The sequence below is a fragment of the Podarcis vaucheri genome (assembly GCF_965113315.1).
Source record: "Podarcis vaucheri genome assembly, chromosome: 4".
Taxonomy (NCBI): Eukaryota; Metazoa; Chordata; class Lepidosauria; order Squamata; family Lacertidae; genus Podarcis; species Podarcis vaucheri.
The window spans coordinates 19,416,088-19,429,416 of NC_138762.1; the positions used below are offsets into that span (position 1 = coordinate 19,416,088).

General features: G+C 47.0%; 1 protein-coding gene across 1 annotated transcript in view; it reads right to left on the reverse strand.

Moving 5' to 3' along the window:
- The window catches only part of MAML2 (mastermind like transcriptional coactivator 2), a 147,761-nt gene continuing 134,432 nt past the window's right edge, over positions 1-13,329 (reverse strand). Inside the window, exons 3-5 of the mRNA XM_082219032.1 lie at positions 11,920-12,099; positions 8,349-8,460; positions 1-4,708 (exon numbers count right to left, since the gene is read on the reverse strand). Of these exons, the coding sequence (XP_082075158.1) occupies positions 3,717-4,708; positions 8,349-8,460; positions 11,920-12,099 (1,284 nt within the window). The 3' untranslated portion in view covers positions 1-3,716. The remainder of the gene's footprint in view (positions 4,709-8,348; positions 8,461-11,919; positions 12,100-13,329) is intronic.

A 13,329-nucleotide genomic window follows, 5' to 3' on the forward strand; every position in this document is an offset into this window, starting at 1 on the left:
TCAAATCCTCAACTTTTATTTTGAGATTCTCCTCCTGCCTCCTTTTAAGCCATTTCTTAAGTCTCAGAATGAAAATAAAACAATTATATCATACAAAAAGAAAAAGAATCCACCAACAACATTGTATATTAAGATACAAAAGGTAAGCATTTTTTCCCTTTTCTGTATAAAATACAAAGTTTGGACAGTACACTTTTATTCCACATGTGTATAAATATAACCCAAAGAATATGATTTCAGTATTCCTACCAAAATATTACATTTTGTTTTGTACAAAAGTTTACAAAAAGTTTCTATATATTTACAACCCAATACTGAGAAGAGTTCCTGATTCAATAATGCAAAATATAAGGGTAGTGCATTTTTTACTGTAATGATACAAAGAAGATATATAACGCTATAAAAAAAACTGCAGGGTTTGCCTTTGTTTTCAATTCATTAAAAAAAACCCCCACAACCCAGTGTTTCCCTGTTTTGATCACGAAGGTGCCATCAATGGGTAACTTTTCTTGCACGTGTCATTCTGAAATAAAGGGAAAGAGGCACAAGCCCGTGGCAGTTCCACAACTCTGGTTAATTTCAGAAGCAGGTGCTCAGAATCGGTAGTCTAGCATCTTTGAGCTGCTATGGGTCTGCAACCGGAGTGTTAAAAAGTTGGCTAGGGCTATGAGCAGCTCATCATTTTGATCACCCACAATGCCCCAGAACGATGCTACATTGGGAGCATTGTCGATAATAAATATGGTGGGTGGCTCACTGCCGCAGCATCCCAACTGTCTTTTGTTGGATATAGTCTCAAACTACTGCCACAGTCATGGCTTCCCTCCAAAGGACCATGGGAAATTTAGTCTGCTAAGAGTGCTGGGAACTGTCTCTCTATGATGGGTGTTCCAACACCTCTCACCATCCAGCAGTTCCCAGGATTCTTTGGGGGAAGGAACAAATTGAATTCCCCCCCTTTCAATACAGTATAGTCATACCTCAGGTTGAATATGCTTCATGTTGAGCGCATTTGAGTTGTGCTCCGCTGCAACCCAGAAGTAACGGAGCGCGTTACTTCCAGGTTTTGCCGCTCGCGCATGCGCAGACGCTCAAAATGACGTCTCACGCATGCGCAGAAGCTGCAAAAAGTGACACGCACATGCGCAGATGTGCCGTCACTAGTTACATATGCTTCTGGATGCGAACGGGGCTCTGGAATGGATCCCGTTTGTATCCAGAGGTACCACTGTATAAGGCATGGGTAGGCAAACTAAGGCCCAGGGCCCAGATCCGGCCCAATCGCCTTCTAAATCCGGCCCAGAACTTTGTTAGCCAGAACTCTGTTAGCCCAAAAATGGAAAGTACCAGAATTACCAACAATAGAGGAGTGGCAGGCGAAGTTGGTTGATTATGCGGAACTAGCAAAATTGACCTGTAGAATCCGAAATCAGGAGGAAGCAAAATTCCAAAAAGATTGGAGTAAATTTGTGGAGTACATAAATAATAATTGTAGAAATTTGAAGACTCTGGCAGGACTGAAATAAATCTTACGATGTAGATAGGATTGGATACAATAAGAAACTGTGGAAAAGTAACTGACCTGAGAAAACCTGTTGAAGTGAGGGAAGGAAGTCAATGCTTAGCAGAGTGTGGGGAAAGAACGTGGGTAAATGATGGTTGAATTTTACAGTATTTTGTTTGTTTGTATTAAATGAAACACCAATAAAAAGCATTTAATAAAAAAAATAAATCCGGCCCGTGGACGGTCCGAGAATCAGCATGTTTTTCAATGAGTAGAATGTGTCCTTTTATTTAAAATGCATCTCTGGGTTATTTGTGGGGCATAGGAATTCGTTCATTTCACACACACACCCCTTTTCAAAATATAGTCCGGTCCCCCACAAGGTCTGAGGGACAATGGACCGGCCCCCTGCTGAAAAAGTTTGCTGACATTTTGTGTGTGTGTTTGTAAAGAGACACTGGGATTCCCTTATGCAGAGGACATCCACTAGATTATCCCAAAAGAACAGCCCCACATCGGAGCCCTGATTGGCTGGATTAAAGTGGGGAGATACATGAAAACGGCTCATGATCTAGGAGTCTGAAGGCTGTGGAGAGGTGAAAGGTAATGTAGCCAAGTGTGTTTGTGTTGGGATGGAGAGGCTGAATATTACACATTTCCCTGGAGCTAACTCGTTAAATCTTAGGCTCAAGTACTCTAATCCTCAATCAATTTGGTACTCCGTATTTATTCTGCTCTATAAGGAAGAGACTGGGCAGGCAGCAAAGCCACTTGGTAGCTGCCTTGGATGGAGGCATTAACATTTCAATAATCTGGCACAGGGAGTTGCCTCATTCCAAGGCCACATCTGCACTATACATCTATGGTGCCACTTTAGCACCAGAGAATCCTGGGAAATGCAGTTTCTTAAGGGTGCTGAGAGTTGTTAGGAGACCCTCTTCTCCTAAAGAACTGCAATTTCCAGAGTTCCCAGGGAAGAAGGGTTGGTTGTTAAACCAACTGGACAACTGTAGCTCGGGTGTGTGTGTGTTTCCTAACATTTCCCAGAACCCCTAATAATAATTATACTTTTCAAGTTTATACATTTCACTAATTTTACAATCATTTTGACATTTCATAGCTTGACTTCCTTCCTTCTCTTTCTGCGGTTCCTTTAATTTTAATATCTTCTGCATATCTCAATTAACTTAATTTGCTCATTTATTCATCTTCTTTAAATATACACTCTTATGAAGCTGCAGGTTATTAAAACAATCCTGCCAATGTTTTTATCTGTTTACAATTTATCTGTAAATATTCAATAAACCTTTTCCATTCTTTAATATATATAAAAAATGTTATCTTGATTTCTTAATTCTTCCGGTAAGTTTCGCCATAGCGAATCTCCCAGAATCCTTAACAAATTATACCTCCCAGGATTCCTGGGGGCAGGGGGGGAAGCCATGACTGTTAATGTGGAATCTGTTCTGGAAATCCGTTCGACTTCCAAAACATTCGAAAACCAAATCGCGGCTTCTGATTGGCTGCAGTAAGCTTCCAAAAAATTGTTCGCAAACCGGAACAGTCACTTCCGGATTTGCGACGTACGGGAGCCAAAACGTTCGGGAACTAAACTGTTTGAAAACCAAGGTATTGCCTTTGTCTACACAGGCAATCTGTGGCCTTCCAGGGTTTCAGACAGGTCATTCTGCCTTACCTGGCAGTGACAGGAATAAAAGCTGTGACCCTCTCTATAAAAAGTATGCACTCGATCAATGCACTTTCCTGATTCCTCACAACTGCTCCTGATAAATTAACTCAGCAGTCTCAGGCTGGACGTTATGTGGGGTATACCTTTTCTTCTCTGTTCAAGATCTGTGGTTGCGTGTCCGCACGCCCAAGTGAACACCTACACAAGCTGTAGCCTACACAAGAGTAGGACAAGCAACCAACATCTCCTCCTGTGCTCTTGCTTAGCTTTCTAGGTACGAAGATTGGCCTACACATTTTGAACAGGCGCAGACACTTCTTTGATTTTGCTCCTCATTGCGGACCATGTGGAACCCCTTCAACCATCGGGAGAGCAAAGTTTGGTTTTCTTGAAAACACTCCAAAGACACGTTCCCTCTGAAAAACTTTGTGGAGTGCAATCCTGGCTTTCGGGCCTTAAAAAAACAAACACCACTGCTGCCGCCACCCGCTCCGTGAGTTTGCAACCGCCTGCTGCCCGGCCTCAGGAGTGGCCACCTAGGATTTCATCAAGGTTGATGTCCTTCATCCAGTCGTCATTACCCGGCTCTGTTTTTAACAAAGAATCGATGAAGTCCGGGTCGCTGTTGAGTGCCGGCCCGATGTTGTCACCTTGCTGGTTCAGAAAGTCAAACGCCAGGTCGCTGGTGTGGTCGGTTCCCTGGTAGGCCCTGGCAGAAGCCTGGCTACTACTAGATGGGAAATGGTTTGACGGCAAGGAGTTTGGCGCTGCCATGCTCACCCCCGGTGCATTTAAGTGTGGCACTGTCTGAGCCCGTACCTGGCCAGGCCTTGCCCCCAGGGATTTTGGCGCCCCAGCCGCTTGCCCATTTAGAGTTTGGTTCATTTGGCTCGTTGGTGTTCTCATCTGGGGGGCAGCCAGCTGGTTAGGAGCAGGCCCCATGGCGCGCTGGGAAAACTGCTGGTGGGCAGGTGTGCGCTGCAGCGGCTGGTTTGTATAGGGGCTGCCCGTGGGGAAAGGGGACCCCACGGCCTTGCGTGTTTCCTGCTGCTTCGCTCCTGTTTCTTGTGAGGCCCAGGTCTGAGTTGCCGAATTGGAGTTGACCATGACGTTCAGAGGCCTTGGTGCAGACGAAGTCCCTTGGTTCAAGCTGAGTTTGCCTTGCTGAGAGCTGATCCCGGGCCCGCTGTCATACGCCGACAGGCCATTATTACTGCTTTGCCCTGGAGGCCCTTGCCGAGGTGCTCCCGAATTGCTTTGCTGGCTGGGGATCATTTGGTTCGGGTTCCTGTGCTGCGAGACTTGGCTTGCACCCGATGCAGCCATGCTGTACGCGCTCGGTTGGCTGCAAGGAATGTTCCCGTAGCAGACCATGTGGCGTGTCGTCGGGAGGGAAGGCATTCTGGCTCCGTGAGTGATGGTCAAAAGACCGGACGCCTGCGGCGAGAGGCTGGGAGTGGAAATTGAGTTGGAAAAGCAGAGGTTGGAGCTGGCGCTCACGGCTGGCGATCCACCTGGGAAAAGGGTGGCAGGAGGAGAAAGAAAAATCTCTCATCGATCATCTAGTTGTAGGTTCTGAACAGGACGCACAGGCCAGAGCATCCATGGGAAACCCTCCCACCAGAATCCCATCACAACCCTACCGGAGGAAAAGGAGCAAGACTCTCTGGACATTTCTCTTAGCCCTGCCAGGTCCTTGGAACACGAGAGAATTATGTGTTGGTCCCTAAGCATCATCACCATCACCATCACCATCACCATATTTATACCTTGCCCATCTGGCTGGGTTTCCTCAGCCATTCTGGGTGGCTCCCAACAGAATATTAAAACCACAATAAAACATCAGACATCAAATAATAATAATAATAATAATAATAATAATAATAATAATAATAATAATAATAATAATTTCCCCAGCCACTCTGGGCGGCTTCCAACAGAATATTAAAATACAATAACGTATTAAACATTAAAAGCTTCCGTAAACAGGGCTGCCTTCAGATGTCTTCTAAAAGTCTGGCAGTTGTTTTTCTCTTTGACATCTGGTGGGAGGGTGTTCCAAAGGGTGGGTGCCACTACCGAGAAGGCCCTCTGCCTGGTTCCCTGTAACATCACTTCTCACAGTGAGGGAACCACCAGAAGGCCCTCAGCGCTGGACCTCAGTGTCTGGGCAGAACGATGGGAGTGGAGACGCTCCTTCACGTATACTGGACCAAGGCTGTTTAGGTCTTTAAAGGCCAGTACCAACACTTTGAATTGTGCTCAGAAACGCACTGGGAGCCAATGAAAGTCCTTTAGTGTTATATAATCCTGGTGGCCACTCCCAGTCACCAGTCTAACTGCTGCATTCTGGATTAGTTGTAGTTTCCGGGTCACCTTCAAAGGTAGCCCCACGTACAGTGCATTGCAGTAGTCCAAGTGGGAGATAACCAGGGCATGCACCACTATGGCAAGACAGTCCGCGGGCAGGTAGGGTCTCAGCCTGCGTACCAGATGGAGCTGGTAGACAGCTGCCCTGGACACAGAACTGACAGCCCCATTAGGAAATGAGAACACTCGTCTTCCGCTGCTGGGTTGGGACCCACTACCAGGTGGTGGCCTGAGCTAAGGTGGGCTGCAACTGCAGCACCACCACCATACAAATATATGCTAAAAGGTTAAGAAATGGGATTGCAATATAAGAATGTACTAAGAGCCTGCTGGGTCAGGTGAATGTCCCATCTAGTCCAGCACCCTGTTTTCACTGTGGCTGACTGGATGGCTGTGGGAAGCTCACAACCAGGACCTGAGTAAAAGAGCCCTCTCCCTACTGCAGTTTCCAGGGGCCAAGGTCCCTTTGGGCCCCCAATAAAATACCTGAGGGGGACGGCCACCCCAAAGCTGATGGGCATTGCCGTTCAAATGGCATGTGTGTACTGCGCCACATGATCCATTATGCATGGTGGGGCTTACCTGGTCTCTCCCCAATATTTTATTCAAGTTGGCACCCTTGGTTTAACTTTGATCTGAGCTGAATCCTTCAAAGTTCAGCTTCGGTGGATGTCCAATGAGGGGCAGTGACTGGCCCAAGGTCACCCAGGGAGCTCCATGGCTTGAGTGGGGACTTGAACCCAGGTCTCCAAACGTCTAGCCTGGCACCTACACCATTCTGGCTAGAATTGCCTCATCTGCCATTGGAATGAAGCAACCTTCCAGACGTAGCAAAAGATACCAAAGAGTTTTGGAGTCTCTTGAAGCAAAGCTGGAACATGTTGACTCGCAAGCCCTATATTCTTTGGGAAGAGACGTGAGTTCCCTAAAAGGGCACCGCGGTTGGGACATTGGTTTTCTATCTCACTCCAAAGACAAAGTTTCCTTTTCCCCCTCTGAACTGCTTGCTATTTTTAGCACCCTCCCCCCTTTTTTTTGGCCACACTGATTTAGACCAGATGGGGAGAAATTTCACTCCAATTAGTGTCGAGCAGAAAACATTACCAGACCTTCGATACCAAGAGGAGTGAGTCAGTGATACTGGGGGATGTGTCTTTTTTTAAATTCACGCCCAGGAATGACAATTGGCGCAAGGGGTGAGGCCTATAGCCCCTCGGGCCCCCACTCCGAGATAAGGAGGGCAGAGGATTTAGTTTAGTCTGCATTTCCAAGTGCATTGACCTTATTCGCTACTCCCAGACTTACACACGGAGTGGAACGCAGCTAACAATCCGACTGAACGCGTCTGTTGATTTTGCAATACGGTTTCAGTTAAAATAAAAATGCACATATGCATATTCGGGTGGAAAAATGCGTACAAAACCAAAGCATGGAGGCTGGGGGGTGGGGCGGGGCGGGATGGAGCCAGTGCAAACATTCCTGCACATTTTTATAAGGTCTGAGTAGGGTTTACCAGTCCTGGCTTCCAGACAAGCACCCTTAGTTTGCAAATAGATGTCCGTCACACGCACCCTTTGTAAGTGGGGCAGGGAGACTTCTTCTGCCTGAGGGATGCATGCCCTTCTTAGGGACAAATGCCAGTGGTGGGTGGAGCGAGAGGCAAAAGCGAACTGAGCGATGGATGCAAATTTTACCTTTGCACAGTAGCTTAATTTCTACACATGCATGCACATCCCTCTCTATCCTCCAGCCAGACTGTTATGTACTGAGTTGAATAGGCTCCAAAATGCAGCAGTCTTATTGGTCCTAGATCAATAGGGTCCAGAATGCAGCAGTCTGATTGGTCCACAGGAGCCACCCAATCCAGCTCCAGGTGGAAGTGAATCCGCAACCTGATTGGCCTACAGGAGAATCCCGGAATTAGCCAATCACATGGGGCCCATTGTGTAAATAATGTATACAAAGCAGACATTCTGGGGGAACTTGCCACCCCTGAAACAGCAGGAGGGGAGAGTGTTGTCCCACTCAAGTGCTGCTTGTGGACTTCTTGCAGGAATCTGGTTGGCCACTGTGAGAGCAGAATGCTGGCCCAAACCCAAAGACGTTGCAAACTGTCACTGGGGCAGAGGCCTACCTTTCCAATACAATGGAACCTCGGAAGCCGAACGCCTCTGAACTCAAACGTTTCGGCTCACAAACCATCAAAAACTGGAAGTGATTGTTCCGGTTTTTGAACGATTTTCAGAAGCTGAATGTCCGCGTGGTTTCCAATTGGCTGCAGGACACTCCTGCAGCCAATCGGAAGCCCTGCCTTGATTTTTTAACTGTTCCGGGAGTCGAACTGAAATATACTAGGAGTCCTGTAGTGATTTCATGCTCTTTATTGCAGCTTGTAAAAGAGTGATTTAATTGCCCCTCAAACCTCAGGCTTTTATATACATTATTTACACAATGAATCCCATCTGATTGGCTGATTCTGCTTCCCTCCTGGAGCCTGATTGGTCTTTTCCTGCAGGCCAATCAGTTGTTGCATTCTATGATTCTACCAGCCTAATAGGCTGATTAACTTCCTCCTGGAGCCTGATTGGTCTTTTCCTGCAAGCCAATCAGTTGTTGCATTCTAGCATCCTACTTGCCTATTGTTCTAGGATCCGAGCTTTGTACATAACACAAATGGACTCCCGGAACGGATTAAATTTGAAAACCAAGGTACAACTGTACTCAAAACCAGTTGAGTCATTGGCAGCTGTCCTCTTGTTTACTGCTGCCTTCAAGTGTGTTTACCTGAATACTGATGTGTTTGCTGCATGTTGACCGGGTTCCTTCTTTGGTCTTTATAGTCTGGCGGGGGCCTCGTCGAGTGCCGGTTCAGCTGATCTTGCGGAGTCATTTTCTCCTACAGGATTAGAAAGAAAAGAGAAGTTGAACCCATTTTCTTGGTTAGCCAAAAGGTGAGCGATCTGAACGCGAACACAGCTCGAACGGCTTTTGTATTCGGGGGAGACTCCTGTGATGCTGGTTTCAAGGCCATGGCGCAGAAGGAAGCATGGGGAGGTTTTGCAGATGTTTCCAACATGCAGATTCTGCCGCCTTCCCATATGACATCAGGCGGGGGGTCAGGGAACTGGTTGGGTCAGCAAAGAGAGGATCAGGGTTGTGTATAGTGAAGCTTTAAATGTTTGATTGTGCTTTTTATATTTTGCTGGAAGCCACCCAGAGTGGCTGGGGCACCCCAGTCATATGGGAGGCATTTAACTACTACTACTACTAATAATAATGGGACGCGGGTGGCACTGTGGGTTAAACCACAGAGCCTAGGGCTTGCCGATCAGAAGGTCAGCGGTTTGAATCCCCACAATGGGGTGAGCTCCCGTTGCTCGGTCCCTGCTGCTGCCAACCTAGCAGTTCGAAAGCACATCAAAGTGCAAGTAGATAAATAGGTACCGCTCCAGCGGGAAGGTAAATGGCGTTTCCATGTGCTGCTCTGGTTCGCCAGAAGTGGCTTAGTCACGCTGGCTCCCTCGGCCAATAAAGCGAGATGAGCATCGCAACCCCAGAGTTGGCCACGACTGGACCTAATGGTCAGGGGTCCCTTTATCTTTACTACTACTACTACTACTACTACTACTACTACTACTACTAATAATAATAACAACTACTACTACTACTACTGTTGGCTGTATGCTTGAAATCTAGGGAAAATGCTAGAGAATACAAAACTTGAGACAAAACTATATGTGATTCTAAGGGCACAGTTACCAACTACATTAGGTTTTTAAAGTTTTAATTATAAATGTAGTGGGCCTCCCTATTTTCATCAAGACATAGGGAGAGAGAGGGGTGAGGGGGGGGGGAAAGGAAATTTTTAACCCTTCCACCCCCAGTCACAATTCTAATGAAAACTGCATCCCCAGTGCCATTATTAGCCTTAGAAAAACACTCCCCTTGCTGCCAAATCTGGACAGAATAATAAACCTATACCCAGCAATTGTGTTTTAAACACTACAAACAATTATTTCAGTAACTTTTGCAACAGGGATCATGGAACTGTAGAGTTGGAAGGGACCCTTAGGGTCATCTAGTCCAACCCCTTGCAATGAAGGGAACTAAAGCATCCATGAGACATGGCCATCCAACCGCTGCTTAAAAACCTCCCACCTCCCAAGGGAGTCCTTTCCACTGTCTAACCCAAGGCTCTCCAAATGGTGTTGAGACGCCATCTTCCACCAGCTCCAGTCATCATGCCCAATGACGACAACAACTGGTCCCCTATCCATGCTTTACAACAACCTTACAAGGTAAGGTAAAGGTAAAGGGACCCCTGATCATTAGGCCCAGTCGCAGATGACTCTGGGATTCCGGTGCTCATCTCGCTTTATTGGCCGAGGGAGCCGGCGTACAACTTCCGGGTCATGTGGCCAGCATGACTAAGCCGCTTCTGGTGAACCAGAGCAGCGCACGGAAATGCCGTTTACCTTCCCGCCAGAGTGGTACCTATTTATCTACTTGCACTTTGATGTGCTTTCAAACGGCTAGGTTGGCAGGAGCAGGGACCGAGCAACGGGAGATCACCCCGTCGCGGGGATTCGAACCGCTGACCTTCTGATCTGCAAGCCCTAGGCTCTGTGGTTTAACCCACAGCGCCACCCGCGTCCCCTACCTTACAAGGTAGACCAGCCTTAATATCCCCATACTGCCTGCAGATGGGGTACAAAAAAAGAGAGGGTGGCTTCCAGAAAGCCAGCTGGATCTGGGACTTTGGTCTTCCGGCTGCCAAGATCCATGCCTACTTCTGACATACTTGGCAAGGCTTCCCTGCTAACACCCCCCTCCCCCCCCCAAAAAAAAGGGAGAGGGGAGAAGCCAGCAGCACGAATTGGCTAAAAACTGGTTTTTCGAATGCTGTAACTCTCCCTCTCTTTCCCTCTCAGCAGATTGTCAAAAGGAGTTCTCTCTTCCTACAGAAGGAAGGGATTTTCAGCCCAGCTCTGCAGTCTGCAAGAGGTTTCCAGTAAGCAGAGAAAGTGTCGCCTGAAGGTATGCAGGCACTCAGCATGGGTGGTCCCTGTGCACTGCCAGCATCTGCTGAGGAAGGAAATGGAACTTTGCTGCTGTGCGCCAGCAACTTGGCTGCCCTGTAACCTGCTTTCCTTATGGCTGAACATACAGCCTCCCCAACTGTCCTGTGTCAGGCTGCTAAGCTGCACTGAGGAATCACTGCAAGGTTGGAACGTTCGGTGGCAAAAAACAAACAAGCACAGGCTCCACATGCAAAAGGTGTGGCAGGTTTAATTCCTTTGCATCCCCAATTCAAAGGACCTCCAGGCAACTCCACAAGGCGCCAGGAACCAAAGGAGCAGGAAAGACTTTCTATGTATGCAGCACCACGCGCACGGATGCTACTAGCCCAGAGATGGAAAGATGACAAAGTCCCTATCAGGGAAGAACGGCAAACTAAGCTGTTGGATTATGCCGAAATGGCAAAACTGACCGAAAAGCTCAGGAACCAAGAAGACCAAAACTTCAATAAAGAATGGGAAAAGTTCATAATTTACTTGAGAGACCACAGTAAGCAGATGAAAAAATTAGCAGGGTTGCAATAACACTTGTAATGTAGATGATATTAAGGATAAACTGGAGAGATATAAAATTTGGACGATGAAATAATATGCAGTTGAAAAGGTTTATAATAGGACCCGTGGAGGGGAATGTGGGAAATCGAGAAATCTCCAAATATGGATATGTATTTTGTGTTGTTATAACTCTATACTTGTAAAATCAAATAAATTTTTTTTCAAAAAAAATGAAGAATAAAAATACAAGACACCGGGAAGTGTTGAGAGGACAAAGCGGAGGTCTGACTCAGAGTATGACAGCTTTGCATTGCGCATGAAGTTTAATCTAGACAGCACGCCCCAATCTCCACACACTCATTGGCTGTGGTTTTGCACTACTCTAAATCCACGGGAGGGTCTGTTGTGGGAATTGTTCCCGTGTGCAATTGGTTCAGGGAATCTATTTGCACTTTAACAGTCTGGATTGGGACCCTAGCATACGGCATGGGGGCGGGCCTTCAACCCTCTGCCACCCACTGTGTTCCTGATCAAGAAATGGAGCCCCACGCTTGCAATCTGTGTTAGGGGAAAAGCTCCCATTGGAAAAGCAAAAGCTCCTATGGAAAACAAAAGCTCCCATTTGCTCCTGTGGGAGCTTCCCTCACTCTCCGAATACAAGCAGAGCAGGTGAAATGGGCAGACTTAAGAATGACCCAGTAGCTGTTTTCGCAATACCAGCTTCTGAATTCTACATGACACCGATTTACATGGAAAATAAAATAGGGAAACTGAAAATTTACTGCTTCAGTTAGTATCTTTTGTTGCTGCTGCTGGTGCTGCAAAAGGAGTTGTTGCTTCAGCTGCTGATTCAGCAGAGCTTGCTGAGGGGAGTTCATGTAGCCGCTCGCAGCATTTGGATTCGTGCAAGCGCTTGACGTTGGATTGGGGCCTGCGCTTTGGCTCAGCACGGAGTGTTGATCCTGCAAAAGAAAGAAGAAGGAAAAAAGAGGATGATAAAGGCTCGCAAAGATGCACATGGGCAAAAATGGAAAACCAAGGCTTCCTCAGGCTTTTGGAGGCTGATTAAAAGATGGGGGGCTTCTGCGTTCAGCCATGGGACGGCTGCAGCAGAAACTCGGGTGAGGGAATTAAGAGAAGCACGGGGAAAATTACAGGACTACTCCTGTGGTTGCAGCAGAAAACCGTGGTTTTCTAACAGGAGCTCAAAGGAGAGCCGCCGTAGCTGTTTGTAGAAATAAGTGTGATTATACAGCAGTGGCTACATCAACAGAAACCATCAACGCAGTTACTGCAGCATGACCCACTTCTGAAACTTTCTTCTCTGTCGGGTGGAGAACTTATCTGTCCATTTGCTATCCTTTCATTCTCTCATTACAGTGGTACCTCGGGTTACATACGCTTCAGGTTACAGACTCCGCTAACCCAGAAATAGTACCTCGGGTTACTTCAGGATGAGAACAGAAATCGTGCTCCGGCGGCGCAGCAGCAGAAGAAGGCCCCATTAGCTAAAGTGGTGCTTCAGGTTAAGAACAGTTTCAGGTTAAGTACGGACCTCCGGAATGAATTAAGCACTTAACCCAAGGTACCACTGTATTTGTCTCAAGCCATTTCCCAGTATTCCTCCCAGCTCTGCCGACACCCTATTACCCTCTAGCATGGCCCACAGACGGAGCTCAAAGCAGGGCTGTGCTTGATGGTCACCACCAAGGATCTGAAATTAGGGTGCAATGTGTATCTGTGCCCGGAGACTGTAACACATCCCAAAAGTACTAGAATTATAGAGTCAGAAGGGACTGTGTATGTCATCTGGTCTAGCCTCCTGATCAATGCAGGATCTACTATGCAAGATGCAACTTTGGCTTCCCCAACAGGTAATCTCAGTACTTCACTAGGCAACCTGTACCATTGCTTGTTGTTTGTGTTAATTAATTACCTACCCTTCACCCTAAGTTCCCAGGGCAGGTAGCAACAATTGAAAAAACAACATTATAAGCCATTTAGAATCATAGAATCATAGAATCATAGAGTTGGAAGAGACCACAAGGGCCATCGAGTCCAACCCCCTGCCAAGCAGGAAACACCATCAGAGCACTCCTGACATATGGTTGTCAAGCCTCTGCTTAAAGACCTCCAAAGTAGGAGACTCCACCACACTCCTTGGCAGCAAATTCCATTTAAAAATCACAAAA